Raw genomic sequence first — 17,324 nt, 5'->3', positions numbered from 1 at the left:
CCAAAGGACCTCTTAAAAAAGGGAAAAAAGATAGGGAAAAGGAGACGGATAATGGGAAGAGGTTGCAGGGTAGTATTAGATGGAAGTAAGAGATGAGACAGAGTGTATAAGAGAAGTAGGGGCTGAAGAGAGGCCAGCATTGGATGAATGGGCTGAGAGGAAAAAAAGGGGAAGGGAAAAACAGAAAAAACGTGAGCAAATGTGAGAAAGTGGGATGAGATGGAGACAAGCAGTGAGTGTGGTAGAGGCCAAATGGATGAACGAGAAAGAGAGAGAGAGGTGTGGAGGATACAGGGGCATCACGACAATGAGAGCAAGGGAGCAAAAGAAGAGAAAGAATAGGAAGGAGAGATAAAATAGAGGCAGAGATGCTTTGAGTTGCCCTCCTAACCGTGACAATACACACACTCTCAGTCACATTTTCCCTCTCATGGGGGAAGAGAGAAGGTCAGCACTCACACTTCATAGCCTCAGCGCCATAGGCCACCGACATGTTATGATAATCAAAAGAAAGCACAGTCCTAATTACAGCACCGAGAGAGCGCTCGCCACGCACAGTCAGATGGTAAATCCCGGACACTTGCAGAGAAAATGACTCCACGCTGAGCATCTCGCAGGGAAAAAGCCATGAAAGGAAACTTGCGGATGATGCAGTGGTAATGTATTGCCATTACACAAAAAGATAGAAGTGTTGCTGAGCGGCTGAAAGAACAGAAGATTCTGCTGCTAGCACGCGCTCTCTGTGCTTTGCTGCTTTGCTGGGCTTTCTTCCATAGCTGGAGTCTCCGTGACAAAGCGTCTTCAGAGCTGAAAGGCCTACTTTCACCATTTAAAATATACAAGTCGATTATGTAATTCAGGGAGTGTGTCATGCTGTGAATGTTTTTTTACCAACCACGCATGATTTTTTTTTTTTTTCTTTTCTTAAGAAACAAGTAATTCAAAAGTGGGTTAAACTTTGGCTCAATTTCAGCCTCATCCCCTGTCCTGCAGACTTTTGGCGTCTAAAACACAAACAATGTAGAGCAGAAAAATTGCGTTTGAATCTGTATGGGCCCCTTGAGAGTCAAAAACATCCTCCCACCTCGATCTTTTCTGTCAGGCTTCACTGTATGTCCATGAAGTCATAAATGTAAAAAAAAAAAAAGAAGCTATTTTGGAGCAGTTTTGTTGATTGGCAGTGTGCTATATTTCTCTCTGTAGCAACAAATATGAGATGGTCAGTCACATTCTCTATAAGTTGTCAAACAGTATTGTGGGAAATGTAACAAATCAGCAATTGAATGGCATGAAGAAATGGGGTCAGAGGGAAATAAAAATATTAAACAAATGCACTAGTTTAAGACTGATATGTCAGTTAAGATGTGCAGGTATACAGGTTGTACTATATTCAGGGTTTCCCAAACATTCATTTATTTGTGGTGGGATGCCACAATAAAACTTCTGCATCCACAAATAGATTTTTGGAGCTGGACTTGGGCTGGGAGATATGGCTTTAAAATATTATTGAGATATTTTCTGGCTATATCGCAATGCTATATATAAATCACAATATTTTTAAATGTCCTTTAAACTAATGTTGACTACTAAAATTTAAAAAATATTGAATGAACTGCAGTTACAATAAAGTTAAATAAGGTAGCAACTGCCAAATAATGAAGTTGAACACACTACTGTTATAATAACATTTATTTTAAAAAAACGTTATACGGAAGTTAAATTAAGTGCTTTTATAATGAACAGTATTGTTATAATTAAATAAATCAAAGCAGGACCTATGGTGCTTTTATTTTGAATGACTTGGCTCGTCTCAGGCCAGAAGTGTCAGTGTTTTTGCTGTGGACCTGATGCTTCCAGTCAACAGTTGGATGTTTGTGTTAGCAGACAGTTAAACAGATACCGTGGCACCTTCAACCATAAGGATTCATTCACTGTGAGCGGGCAACAAACTAACTGCTCTCTAGTTCATATATTGCAAAGATGTGCAAGTCACACTGGTGCTCCGTGGTTGCAAAATATGACTAAATACTCGCAATCGGAGCTCTGCAAATATAAATACATGCCTCACCTGCTCATACAACCTCCACTACCACTTATTCAGTTCACTGTAAGCTGGAAACTCTCCAGTTCATATATTAATAGCATTTGCAAATCACAGAAGTGCTCCATGGTCGCAAAATGTGACTAAATAGTCACTGTCTGGGGCTCTGCAAAAGCCCTACTTTGTGTGTGTGTGTGTGTCTGTGAGAGGCACAGAGCTGCAGGAGAGAGCGAGAGAAACAAAACGCTGTTAGCATACCAAAACAAGTGACAATTTATACTTGATGTTTGCAATAAAGTCATTTTATACATTGCACATGGAACAAGCCGTGATACATCGAGTATATCTGATGTGTCACCCACCCTTAAGCTGGGCCGTTCATTAAGAGTGCCATAAATACTGTGCGGTTTTGTTAAAGCGCAGCAAAAGTTCAGGCGCACTGAAAGTGAAAATTAACCAATCAACAAATCAGTTATCCACCACATGAGTAACAAACTGCTGTGGAGGAAAAAAAATAAGTCATGGAGAGCTCTGCCTTCTAGGCTGCAGTCAAAGATGCACAAAAGCATCTGAATTGAGAGATGACACAGAATGATACAAAGGTACACACGGGCATTTAAAAGATGCCAAAAAAAAATTCCCACCTCATCAGCTACTGCCAGACATACACTGTCATTCTGTGTGAAACCCTGATATTCCATTGAGAAACATGTTGATGCAAACAACCAAAAGTTTCATTAACCGTCACTACCACTTTTTTTTACAGGGCATTACGCTCCTGCCTCTTTTGCTCTGGCTACTCTTGCTATTCTAACTTAAGCTGGTCGACCTACGGAAGTGACACTAGTTTGTGTTGCTGAGTCATAATCATAGGCTGTATAGTCAAGATGGACAACATGACAGCTCCCCAAAAAATGAAGCCAAAACATCTTGATTGCCCATCTTTTAAGCCCAAATGACATGACCAGTGCAAGATGGCAGCAGCCAAAGCCCTGATATATTAGCTTCATTTTTGAACAGTGGGGGAAAATGGAGACACATTGTCCATCTGTACATACAGTCAGTTGTAACCTTCAATGTGAGCAAGAACATGCATTTTACATGAGTGGCAAAGGGGATAGTCCTTGCCTCAAGACAGCAAGGGTTATTTTCTCCCTCAAAGGTCAGCTTCAGCTCTGTCTGCGGGGTTTATTAGTTGTAGTGTGGAGGGAATGTGCAGAGAGGACAGCACTAGTGGCTTCAAGGAATGCAGCTGTTTCAGGCTCTATTGAGCTTCTGCAAACAACCTGTCTTTTACAAAATATTTTATCCAGTAACACCAAGCAGGTAACACTTGAATCTCGAATCTCAAGATGCCTAGTTAGGTGTGTCAAATCATGAACTGTGAAAGAACCAAAAAAATCCTGGACAATGTTGCACTACTTGAACATTTTTTTAAACAATGTCTCTGATAATATATCCTTCATCAAGCAAAATTAACTTCTTTGACTTTTCAGATTCTATGCACGCCCAAAGGTAATTATACCATGTATAAATATCTGAAAACACCTCTAAAAGCCCACATACTTGTTTGAGGTGTTTTAATGTATTTGATGTTAATCATTTCATTAGTTTTAATATAATCTGTTGAAATAATGGCGTGAAGTAATTTTGCTATATTTTAGCACTACTACTTGAAGTAGTACTTCAGGAAAGTTTGATGATTATTGTGACAATACTCTTTACTGATTACTGCTGAGTGCAGAGGGATGGAATTTTACCTTTGTGTCTATTTAATGTGCCTACAAACATTTATAAATACAGAAACAAATCTAATCAGAAAACATATACAAAATTAGATGACTAGGTGTTTGCTCACAATCATATCATAATTATATGCTCAATGATGGAAAAAGTGGCCATTTAATTGCAAAATCAACTATCCTAGATTGTGCTAAGTTCCAAAAATGCTGTTAAAACTAAAGTCTCCAAGCCCAAGCCAAGAAAACCATAATAACACCACCTGGGTTGTTTTTTGTTTTTTTTGCAAAATCTTGAAGATCTCCTTCCAGAGCAAAAGTACACAGTATACACAAGTTTTTAAAGGCTGAGTAAACCCCTCATGAGGAGTAACTGAACTTACTGGAGTGCTACTTCAATGCAAGTGGTCTAATATGATAATTCAAACTACGTGGACTTGGATTTACCACCAATGCATTACCTTGGGGTCTGGACAAATCAGTTAAGCACAAGTCAGTGATGAAGTTTACACTGGACAGAGCGCTGAGGAACAGAGGCAATCAAACAATTCCAAAGAACGATAAAATTCAATAATTGAAAAGATGCATAGCGAGAAGACTGAAAACACTAATTCATGCAGATGAGGTTAAAAAACCCCATGGAGTAAAAGAAATATAGGAGTTTAAAAAACAATGGAGGCAGAGAAGAACTAACTCCAACAAAATTACAATAACTAGCAAAGACAACTAAGTTTAGGGAAATGAGATTATGAGGTTGAATTTAAAACACAAAGAAGAAGGACGACATCTCAAAGAAAGATGCCAATTCTGATTAGCTACAAACATGAGGTAGATCTTGGAACCAATGAGCTTCAGTCCCAAAACTAAGCCAGTACATGTATCCACATTTGGCAACTGTATTAACTGCCAAATGCTAGAAATTTAAAGTCAAATTGATTTCGTTTACAGTATTTAGCAAGGAAACAAGTTAATCTCGGGGGGCTTACAGTCTGTCAATTCGTAGACTCTTGATTTGAAGGAAGAATATTTTTAAAAATCCCTTCATGCAATGAAAGAGAAAGAGGCAGCAGTTGTGAAATTATAATATGGGGAAAGTGAATTTCAATATAAGGAACACAGAAAGTATGGTAAAAAAAAAAAAAAAAGTACAGAAAATATCAAATTAATTATGAATGATTCTTTCAAACATTTGGTAGAGCACATTTTGAGCTGTGATATCTTGTTAAAAAAAATGAGCTGTACATCTCTAGCACTCATTTGAAGTATGTTCCCATGGTGCACAGCAGTTTTTAGAACCAGACCTTTTCAGGTGGTCCCTTTTAGGAAATTGGCAGCAGAAGGAATCACTAAGCTTGTGTGCTGCTCGGTGAAGTTTTCATAAAGTAATCCTGAAAATGATTGTAATTCATTTTAATTAATTTAGTTGCAGAGAGTTAACTGAACACAAGAATGTAATTTGTAGCGCTATGAAGTCCTGATCAACTAATTGGTCAATATGCTCTTGTCCGGTCAAATTGTCATTGGTCAGAATATTGCAGGCAGTACTTTAATAAGACCATGTTGGAGGGAGGGGGGAGGGGGTCATCTGAAAATTACTGTTCGGGATTATCAGCCAATTATTAGTGCTGATATTTGGCATTTTGCCAATTATCTATATCAGCATTTTATTTTAATGGTCACCAAATTCATTAATTATAAGGGCAAATAAAATGTCAGTATGGGAGGAACTTTTACTTTGTAAAACTTCAGGGATCTATTTTTATTCATTTACTTTTTAATTAAATTTTCACTTGACTTAATCAAAAAAAAGTTGCTGGGAACTTGCTGTATATGATGTTGAACATTTCATTTTTGATTAAACATTTGCTAAAGGCATTTAAACAGCGTTCTGTGTTGGAGTTATATTCTAAATTCTAAATATTGACAGAAAGATTTTCATTTTTATTGTAAATGCATATTGATTCCAAATATCAGTTATCTGTCTTATTAAGTACTAATAATCTGTAACGGTATCAGCCCTAAAAATAACAGTATTAATCAACCCCTATACAGGATGATACTGATATTACTGTTAGAAATTTAATCAAACAAAGCCACATTAATTTCCAATAACTGTTGTATAACTGTTGTCAAGAATTACAGTTTTAACTCTGTGATACTTCTGTCCAAAAGGTTTATGCTTGATTGAAGTGTATAGAAAATGATAAAACCATACTATGGTTTTCTACAAACCACAACTAGTCAGTTGTGATTTGTAGAAAACCATACCAGTTGTAGTAAAAAGGGGATCCATCACCCAGTATATTAAACTGCCCTATTAAATGTTTTATTTCTCTTGCTTCCATAAATTACTTCTCCATAAAAAGAGATATGGAACTAAAAATAGTCTTTAACTTCACTTTAAGGGAGAAAAAAATGTGCAGATTAGAAGTGCACTTTTAATGTAAATGGACATTTCTACCATGTGGTAATGGCTCATAATTAAAAAGAAATCTTGATTTTGGTTGTCAGTGCCTCAGGGAACTAAGAAATGCAAAATAGTTTTTTTCTGGGTTAAGTAAATAAAGAGGCTCACACATGAATGATTTTTGTGCAGAACAAAGCAATTTTAAAAAGCGAATGCTGACCATAAATCATTTTATTACTTCCACCAACTTTTTAAATAACAGACCCTGCTGTAGACATCCCAAAACAGACACACCCTATGAGCACGCAACCACAACCAAGTCTCTGAATGCTGTACCACTAACTCGACCTCAAGCCTCGGCCCTACTAGAGTCTCATGAGCGGGACCTCTGCGTAATCTAAGTGGAAATAAGCGTCTGAAGCACCCAAGTGTGCTCAGGACTGTCAAACAGTGGCAGTCTCAGCCAGTAATAGGCCCATTATTAGGTGGCAGCATTGAAACCGCAGAGTCAACAGAGGATAAAACCGAGAGACCGATAGGGATAAATAAGTGGCGGAAGAGCCAAATCGGCAACTGGGGCATCACAACACACCAGAGATTTCCTTCCCCCTTTCTCCCCTCGCTCCTTCCTCCATTCCCTTTCCTCATGTGGGGTGCCCTTCCCTCCTCTTCCATCACAACCACCCACTCCTCCCTCCTTCCCTTCCCCCCCGTGTCTCTCCCTCTCTCTGCCTTTGAAGATGCTTTGTTTTCTGAGTTGCCTCTAATCTTCAAATAGGGTGATCTAATAATGGCTATAAGAGTGTGTATGTGCACAAGTTTTGATGCACTGAACCATGTGTGTCTGCCTCCTGCACATGTCAAACTGTATGCCTGAGTGTGTTCGTGTTGGAAACATGAATGTTGAAGCTCCCCAATGCATTGCCCTGGGTGTCGTTTGGATGTCATGCTGAGCCCTAACTGTGTCTGTCTGAGATGGGTGGAGGGACCCTGTGTATGTGTGTACATTTGTGTGTCTGTGTGTCGCAGTGTGATGGCTGGTACAGTCAACACACACAGACAGCTGGATACCAGCAGTCTCCGGAGGGAGAGGCGGGCAAAAAGAAAGAGCAAGATGTAGAACAAAGGCTCATATACGGTCGATATAGACTTGGTGTGTAACATTAAAAACCCCACCTGTCCGCAAAGTAAACAAACCACAGGAATCGGAATGAGAGCTATGATCCTATTCAGATTTGACCTGCTAAATCCTTCTTCAGCCGTGAAGGAAGGATCCACATGAAAGGGAGGATAAAGGTAAAAGAAGACCTTGCCTGAGCCCTCAGGCTTAGAAAATAATTTCCAAGAGTAAATTTCATCTCAGTATTAGAAAGCAATCCTGAAATATGCCACTTTCTCTTAGTATCATGTATGACATTTTCAAGCATGAGTGAGCATTTTGTGTGCAATACCCAGACACTGAAACAAACAGTCTATTTACAAACTCCCTCATCTGTTCACCCTTCATATATCCAAACAAATGTATCCATTAAAGTGAAAAGATTGCCTTTTAGATGGGGAGACTTTGACAATGAGCTAGAATGAATGCTTATATCCATCTGCCCCCCCTCGCCTGCCCTGCCTTGAAAGAATTTGGAGCGGTGGCAGCAGCCAAGGCCCATTTGGATAGTAAAAAACTCTCGTAAGGCAGAGACCTAATTGAATTGCTTCTGATGGAAAGAGGAGCTCAATACCCTTTTACAGGTTTGAGTAAAGATGGAGGGAAGAGGGAAGGGCATAAAGGGGAGAGACGGAGAGAAAGTGAAAGGCGACTGGGGCGGTGGTGGTGGGGGGACGAGGGGACCCCTCATATATGCATGAGTGGGCGGGGTGATGATGGGGCGGAGAATAATCGAGATGGACAGATAAGGAGGGAGGGAGAGAGGAAACAAAGAGAGGAGAGGTGTGTTCGCCGGGTGGAGGGGGTGAAATGATGGAGTTAGAGGGAGGCGTGGGGGGGGTGAGGGGGAGGAGAAATAATAGCAGAGATGGAAAATAGAGAGAAGTACTGATTAATAGTTTTGATTCGCTTATCAGCTTGTCCTTTTTGCTGTCTTCAGGGGAGGAAATGAGCTCGCTCTCGCGCATAGCAACTGTGTGTGAGTAACCGATCAGTCACTAATGTGGCTGACTAATTGACAATTTCTCAATAACAGAGGTGGCCTTGGCTCACACAGGCTCCTTGAACACATCGCAGGCTGCCCACACACCCTCTGGCAGACACTCACAGAAGCTTCTCCTTCAGATAAAGAAGAAAAAAACAATGAATGATGCCCATGTACGTACACCACGTCAGACTCAAACATGCATACACACGCCAAACTCTTGCCTGTGGCATTAAGGCCATCCTGCCACATCTAATAAACTCTGAGGATGGACTCAGTAGGCCATGTCCACTTCGCTCTGCTTAGGCAGCATCTGTCTTAAGCCTGATTTTCGACGCGTCTGTTGTGTGTCTCGGATGTGTAATCTGTGACATCTTATGGCTCTTTCAATTTGTCCCAATTAACTCCCATTGATTTCCACTTTGTCTGAAAGGAGCCGCTGCCGTTGTGTTCCATATTCAACGCCTCGCGCGGAAAGGCACTTTCACTTTAACAATATCTCTTTCAGGTGACCTGGTGTGACAGAGGACAGGGAATGGGGGGGGTGGGGTGGTTGGGTGTGAGGGTGTTGCCGTCTCTCACCAGAATCCTGTCCTCTGTTTTGCCGCTCCTCGTGTCCTGCTTGATGGCTCGCACGAACTTAATGGCCTGCTTGTCCAGCACCTTCCTGATGCTCTCTGGAGAGAAAAGCAGAGGAAAAATGGGGTAAAACAGGAGAGCCAATTACATAATGTAAACACAGAATGAAAAGTGTTGCCCTGAAATGCACTCAGAAACACTGTAAAAAGCTTTTAAGGAAGAAAACCATAAATTCAAATATACAGCTAGGTGACAAATGAAAGGGGGGGGTAAAAACTAAATAAAAGAGCAGAGAAGCATTAGGGATGCATCAATTCTCTCTCCTGATACCTATTCAGGATATTAGGCAAAATTGCTCCAACACCAGGGCAGCCCTTTATACCTCAATTCATTATTCTCAGTCCTCTTTGTGTAAGGTAACATGAGGACATGACTATATATAACTAACCTATAACAGGAGGCTACATGTTACTATTCATGAAGTGAGATACACTCACAACAACAAAAGAACGCAGCAGAACACAAAACAATGGGGCTCCTGCTGTGACGATGCCGTTTTAGCGACTTGCTGTGGTGCTCAAAATTCTGTCAACAGCCCAGTGAGACTGTGTAAAAGCGGAAGGAATTTCATAACGGAAGTGACTAAAAGGCAGATCGATACCTGATCCACTTAATAAGGTCGTTATCAGTGCTCATACTGACCCAGCAGCGTATTAGATCTGTATAAAGGATGCAGATACTTTCATACAGGGCATGAAGGCTCACTGAATGGGTTGATGAGTGTGAAACCAATGTGATTTGTATGATGCAACATTCACGCATCACCGGATCACAACTCAGCTGAACACCGATGGGAGATTTTGGAGTGACCTGTCAGACAGCCCCTTCAACATCATCATCAAAACACCAAGAGTGTCTGTCTGACACATGGTCAGCAGAGAAAATTTGCTCAAGGTCAAGACTGTCATGTTCAACATTTAAAGGGCCATGTGCGTTCTTGTCAGTGTTTTTCAAATGGAAACTCCCACTCAGCCACTCAAAGGCTAAACTATGTAGTATACTTATGTGGACGCCACATTAGTTTGGCTCTGAAAGATACAATAACACAAACAAACTGACCAAACAGAGGCAGCAGTAGACCATATATTCCCCATGGTCTGTGAAGGTAAATTACTGTTTGCCTCAAAGGAGTCTGGTGGCAGCAAAATGTATTTAAGCCACTTAAAAAATGACACCTTAAAAAAATTATATATCACATTAAGTTTATGCTTTACTTAAATTATTTTTACCTCCTTGTTTTTTAATTAGACAGCCTTTTTTCAGTGAAGAAGCAGTTCTGCTTTTTAAAGTCACCTAACTCCATTGAGAGAAACAGAGATTTTTTCTCACAGCACGTGGGAGCTGCTGGTCTACTGCCGCCTCAGTCTTTTGTCATTCGTTTTTCTGTGTTTCTGTATGATTTATAGAACAGAATTGACATCGCGTCCAAAGCAGTGCATGGGTTTTTATGTTGCAATATCATCATGCAGAAACTGACAGGTCACATGGGATTTGGGGTTTGGGAAAAAAGCATTTTGACACTACAACATACATTAGTCGCACAAAATATGGTTGTTTTTTTTTTTATTTAAATCCATACAGAACACTACCAGGAAGCTACAGAATGATTTTTTAAAAATAAAATAAAAATAACAATGAAGCTGCCCATTAACCTGACATGGACTACAAGCCCTAAAAGTGATCAGAAGAATAGATATTTTTGGGACGCCTAGTAGCTCAGTGGGTAGAGCGGGCACCCCATGTACAAAGGCCATGTCCTTACCGCAGCAGCCATGGGTTTGATTCCAGCCCGCATCACTTTGCTGCAAGTCATACCCTCTCTCTCCCCCTTTCATGCTCTGTCCTGTCAAATAAAGGCAAAAACCTAAAAAATCATTTAAAAAGAATAGACATTTTCACCAGCGACTATTTTGATAATTGATTAATCATTTACGTAGTTTTTAAAAGCTAAGTTCACTGCCACGGGCCTCTCACATGAAAATATCTGCTAAAAATGTTTGAATATTTGAGAGTTGATTGAACCCAAATAATTAAGCAATAATCATGGGATTCATGAAAATAATTGTTAGTTGGAGACCTAGTCAAAAGCAAGTCAGTCAGTTGCGATTATTTTGTCAAACAAGAATAATAGTGGTTTTCTGACCAGAGGAACTTTTTCATAGTTCTAGGAATCCCGTTTTTTTGTCGTGTCAGCACCACAAGAACCAGGAACGATTGTAGCTTTTAGAACGCCGTTTTGAGGGATTTTTTTTAGCTCCAGTTTCAGAGTAGTAACTCTTCCAGCACAAAAAGAACCATGATTGAAGTGTATTTTGCCTGGTCAAACAAAGCCAATGCAGCACTGGCAACAGCTATTCATAAAAACCCATTAGCAGTGAAAACAACAGACAACACAAAACACAAACAACAGCTCGTACTGAAAAAAAAACACCAGAAAACACAGATAGATGGACCAACAGTGAAGTCAAGGTTTTACTGAGCATGTACAGTATGTGATGCTGAGAATACAATGTCAAAGAGAGTATGGTGTTGCTGTACCAGCATTCCAATAAGCTGCACATATGCAAACAGAAAAAAAAGCCCTTGAAGATATAAAGTTCTCAGGAGAGCTCCCCAGTTGGCAGTTCCTCTCAGGGAGTCCCCAAAACTGTTTGGGCCGATAACACCTTGTGTTCATCCCTCTAGTTTAGTCCCCAACACTAAAAGGGGAAGTCCTCCGATTTTACACATCAAAGTCTGTTTACAGGTCTTAAGGGCTACTACTGTTATGTTTTTAAAAAAGTTGCATAAAGCATTTTGTGGCTCCGGAGGGACGTATGTGAAGTCTGATAAATTAATTTAAGTAATGTCACTTGAGGTAGCAGTGGTGGGGGCTGAAGACTGCAAGTTTGAAAATGAAAAAGATCCAAGTGGGTTGAATTAGAAAGACGAGAGGTTACAGGATCTCTGTAGCCCGCTCCTCATCCACATTAGCCGCTAACACATTAACACAATAGCACACATTAGCATCCAAATGCCCTCGACAAACAGTCAGCGGTTGCGTTACATTGAGGGTTATGTAGGCAGTAGGTTTTGACAAGGAGGAACACACAGAGTAAGAAAGATGATATCTCGGATCTGCTGCCTTTATTTTTATCTTTTTTGTTTCTTTTTTACTGTCCACTGTGAGTCAGACGATGCTATAGGAGTGCATTGCTAAAATCGGTGGAGTGCTCATTTAAACTAGCTATGCCGAGGAGCAGTGAACTGTTCTGGAGGACTATGATGGTCAAAAATACCTTACAGAGACACTTCAGGTTGAGTTCTCTAAATTTTCATCCACATTACTAAAGTAAGCTGGACATCACAGTGTTAACACTTGATTTTGGACACTTTTTGCACCTGATCATATGAAAGGGAACCAGTGACTGCTGTAGAACTTCTGTTTGATGTTTTCCACCCAAGTGAGTTCTGCAGTTTTTGAATATAGCTAAAAATATGCCCATATCCCAGTAAAATCACCATGTTGATGCTGATGATGCTGTCGCCGTGTGTTGTCTTTGATCTTCCCCTTAAGGAAAAACAGGGTTCCTGCAGCCTTAGACAAGATATACTTAAGACTTTTTAATGCCACTTGGAACTAATCTTAAGACTAATTTTCTAATTACCTAAATTGAAGGACAATTTTATTTTACCCAGCTGTTTAGTTTGACATAAAACATGAAATGTCTTTGGTACAATGAAAAATTTAGATTATTTGCGTCAAATGTTAAAAAAAAAAAAAAAACTTTTTCGACTGAAACGCACGGAAGATAATGAATATATTACGCTATCATAAAAGTATCTTTTACCAACCGAAGAGGGAAATATCTGGCACTTCTTTTTTTGGCAATTTTCTGTTTTTTCTTGGATTCCCATCATGACAAATAAAATTAAATTAATTTATTAAATTATTTAACAAAAAAAGGATTTTACCAAATATTTTGAGATTTTATAACGCAATGTCAGAAAAAAATATTCATAAAATCCTACCTCCCATGTCTAAGCATTTTTAAGTCATTTAAGTTGAATTTAAGTCATTTTAATACCAATTAAGGCCTGATTTTTAGATTAATAAATTCAGTGGCTTTTAACCCTTTTTAAGGATCCGTGGGAACCCTGATAGACTAGTAGATTATTGCTCTAAAGACAGCCACACAGGGGTGAACAGTCACAGAGACAAGTAGACAGCTACAAAGACACAAACTTGAGGACAGGCACACACACACACACTCTAGCTGAAGAGGGCGCATAACTGGGCTATTTTTAGCCTCAGAGAAAGAAAGAAACAGCCCGGCTCATCTCAATGGAACCATCCACAAGATCCAGAGCTGCAATCTTCAGGGGCCTCTACTCCAACACACCACATGGTCCCTGCTGAAGCTCAATGAACCACACCGGAGGCCTCTGCCATTTACATCTCCTCCACAGTGACCAACATAATACAACCCTCTGTCCGCAAACACAGTGTCAACCTACTGTACATCCACAGACTGCTAACACGCACATATGCCTGCAAGCTGTGTGAGATTCACAGTCTAAATTTCATGTGGGGCCACCCATGCTAAATATGAGCCCACCAGATGGAGATATGGCACGTCATGCTGTGTGGCGATGCTCCATTGTGTCACAAACTCTCTCACTTCTGCACACCCACAATTCTCACTTTCCACATCCGGCAACAGCCATGAAGTTGGCTCTCACACTTGAGTGAGCAGCAGCAGATGCAGGGAGGACGAGGCAGGGATGGAGTGGGGTGGGGTTGGGTTGGGGATCACACCAGCAGATCGAACGAAGGATCAGTCGGAGACAAACAGAGAGTTATTGACGTTAAGCTGGGTAAGACCCAAATGCTTAAACCTTTTAACACACTCTACGGCGCCCCTGAGGCCTGCTGGTGTGACCTCGGCATCTGCTCCCAAAGGGGTGAAGAGGGGAAGACGGAGAAGCAGGATGGGTCAGTCCCCCCCCTTTTCCACTTCGATTCCCTCTCATATCCCCAGTGCCTTTTTTGACACTTTGATGGATCTGCTCACTCACCCCACCATCATGAACCCCCACCACCCCCCTTCCAAATCTTGTCCTCAACTGGCAGGTGTTTTACTGGCCTAAAGCCTCCTGGCTCTTATCACCAGGCCAGACAGACGGGGCTTGACCAGGTTGAGCTGGTAAACAGCGGGATTTAACTCGCTGCGTCTGGATAATTAGCAGTGAGAGACACATCTTCTTATATCATCCAAACATGTTGGTGTGTGTGTGTGTGTGTGTGTGTGCGTGCGTGTGTGTGTGTGTGTGTCTGTGTGTCTGTGTGTCTGTGCTCTCTTGCCCAATCTCCCCAGCAGAAAGAGGCTCAGCCAGTGTGCACATGAACCCATGCTGCCTGCCTGCACGCAAAGCGCTCCCAGTCGCACAATAACTCCCACGCGCACACATGCAGGGAGAGAAGAAAGAGATGAAAACTCCTAATGAATGCACATGAAAGCCACGACGCGCACGCATGCACCGCAACACTTAAAAATAACTCTGACAGCACTACAGGACCCCTGTGCGCGATAAATTCAGCGGCGGATCTTTATGCCAAATCAATCGGAAAGTGAACGCTGCCGCTCCAAGATCGATGGAATTACAATCTTCACAAGCCTCAACAGCCATTAACTACTGCTTTTGCCCTGGGAGGCATTTCCTGCGCTTGCATGCGGTGATAACTCCTTTTCTGGAAAGCAGAGATTTAAAGAGCAGCTGAGTGGAGACAAACTAACCCCACGCGTCCTAAGAGACCTCCTCTTTCTCTCCTTCTTTTCTGATTGAGATGTTAAAACATACTTCCCCCAAAAACTCATACTGGCGCTCGTGCTCACCTGTGATTTCTCTGCTGACGTTGACGAAGCCCGCCGCTGTGGTCTCCTTTGAGGCCATGGTGCGCTCCTCCCGCGGGTCCGGCCAATTCTATCTTCCTCGGCTCTCAAATGTCCCCTACGTATTTTGTCCTCTTCACTCCTTTTTGTTTTGTCCTCTCTCCGCGCCTGCAGGTGCTCCGGGCGCAGCAACAGTCCGGATAGTGTGATGGGAAGCTATACTATGGTGCGCACTGGCAAATACCGGAGGAGCGCGTCTGACTCCAGCGCTCGAGCACTTGAGAGACAGAGAGAGAGAGAGAGACAGAGAGAGAGAGAGAGACAGAGAGAGAGAGAGAGAGAGAGACAGAGAGAGAGAGACAGAGATTGTGGTGGAAGGGTTAGAGATTGTGCCATTGGATTTCTCTGTTTAAATTCAAGAGTTTGTTGTTAATCTATATTTACTTGGAATGAGCATCCTCATTAGTACAGATTGCATTCACAGCGCCCCAAACAGGGAGAGATCTCTTCAGGTAAAATCATGCAGTACTGAATTCAATCCAAAGAGATGACAGGTCTAGATTTATTTGTCATTCACTTTTCTCAGCAGCATGATACAAAATAGGATATGTGGTACACAGCATAGACACTGTTTGGATGAGTTTTTGAGGACTCATAGTTGGTCGGCTAAAGGGGATCTAAGCTGAGATAGACAAGCAATAAACAACACAAAGGTTACAGCTGATAGCCACTGGCTGCAGTGAAATGCAGAAAGTTAGTCCAGTTTGTTAATCAGAATGACAGGGATGACTATAATCAATCAATAAATAATCACACACACAGGCAGCTGTGAGAATGATTACCCCTGAAGATGTGTTGTAATCCCTGATTAACAGAATTCAGTCACAATCAATCCATCACACTGACAACTCTTAGGGTCAAGCACTTAAGGCTATAATTTTAAGAGTTTTGAGGTTCAGAGTAACCATTCTCTTGTTTGTAATGCCTGCTTTTTTAAAAACGCCCCAAAATATCAAATCTATTTTTTAAATGGATAAATTAAATGATATAAAATATTAATATTATATCAAATTTTACTATCATATAAATAAACAACTATACATTTGAACTGAACTGACAAATATATTTCAAAAAAATGTACAATATATAAATTAACTAATTAGTTGAGACAAATTTGAAACTACAACTCAATTCATCATTATGAGTAAAATCATAATAATGAAATGTTATAAATTGATATTTTTCATTAGCCTAATATTTTATATATAGATATTTTTTGTTTGCTTGTTTGTTTTATAATAGCCACATTTTATGACAGTTTTCCCTGGGCCCGCCCCCCTCGCCTTTCAGCCAATCACTTAGCAGCCTCACAGACCATTACCATGGTTTAGCCAGCTAGCTTTTGCCAAAGCAACAACAAGCTACAGCTATACTTAAATAAAGTAAAAGGTTGAAGTACAGAAACAAACCTGTTGTCTTAATTAGCTTAACAACGCTAAACATGTCACCTACCTAGCCAGCTAACTGGCTTTGTAAGCTTGTGTGAGCCTGTATGTAAAAGTCAGCATTAAAGGGAAGAGCTAATGATAGCAGTAACAGCTAATCACATAGCTGGTCAGTTCCGTGTTACCTTTGGAGCGCCGTGATTTCAACGAGACAGACACTCAACTCAGTGAAGAGCAAAAACACACAGAGGCTATCTGGAACCACTACTTCGGTCGCTCATTCACTACTTCCTAAATTATTTCGGACTCAGCCAGTCTTTTTTCGGACCCTCTGTTGTCGTTGGTTTCGCTAATATACTGGAAGTAAGTTAGACGGCTGGGAGGCTGAGGGCGCATGTGATTGGCTGACAGTTGAGGGGGGCGGGGCATTTATTACGTCACGGTCAAGAAACGTTATATAGAATAAAAACAGACCTTTGAAAAAGAGCTTTTCCAGATAAAACTGAACTTCAATAACACTGTCAATATTAAGAAAATTAGAAAATGATGTTTAGATTGAGTTTTAAATGTTAAACAAATTTATAGTTGTAAGGCATAAAAGCCTATATTTTACTTTATGTGGGCCTTTTCATATGATAATTTACTTGGTAATGTTTCTCTTTTTCAAATTCTATTCAACACGTAAAATGTATAAAATATTAATTTAATGAGGAAATCCTGATCGAGATTTTTTTAAATCTCTTTTTCAAGTGCCCCAGCAAGAGTTGGCAAGATTAATAATGAGATTCCATTAAAAAAAAAAAAAATATGCATACAACTCAAAAAAGGATGTAAAATACAAAAAAATACTATAAAAAATATTTTCATCCCAGATGCAAACTACATCAAATTTTAAAATAACCCAAACATAATAATAACAANTGAGATTCCATTAAAAAAAAAAAAAATATGCATACAACTCAAAAAAGGATGTAAAATACAAAAAAATACTATAAAAAATATTTGCATCTGGGATGAAAATATTTTTTATAGTATT

At 40.3% G+C, this 17,324-nt stretch overlaps 1 protein-coding gene across 1 annotated transcript in view; it reads right to left on the bottom strand.

Annotated features, from left to right (window-relative positions):
- carmil3 (capping protein regulator and myosin 1 linker 3) overlaps positions 1-16,615 on the bottom strand; it is a 106,792-nt gene extending 90,177 nt beyond the window's left edge. Inside the window, 3 exon segments of the mRNA XM_042496966.1 lie at positions 8,914-9,008; positions 14,847-15,120; positions 16,474-16,615. Coding sequence (XP_042352900.1) covers positions 8,914-9,008; positions 14,847-14,904 — 153 coding nt within the window. The 5' untranslated portion in view covers positions 14,905-15,120; positions 16,474-16,615.
- Between the last annotated feature and the right edge of the window lie 709 nt (positions 16,616-17,324).

This window comes from Plectropomus leopardus, chromosome 12 (genome assembly GCF_008729295.1).
Source record: "Plectropomus leopardus isolate mb chromosome 12, YSFRI_Pleo_2.0, whole genome shotgun sequence".
NCBI classification, from domain to species: domain Eukaryota; kingdom Metazoa; phylum Chordata; class Actinopteri; order Perciformes; family Serranidae; genus Plectropomus; species Plectropomus leopardus.
This window is presented reverse-complemented; position numbering and strand designations above follow the sequence as displayed.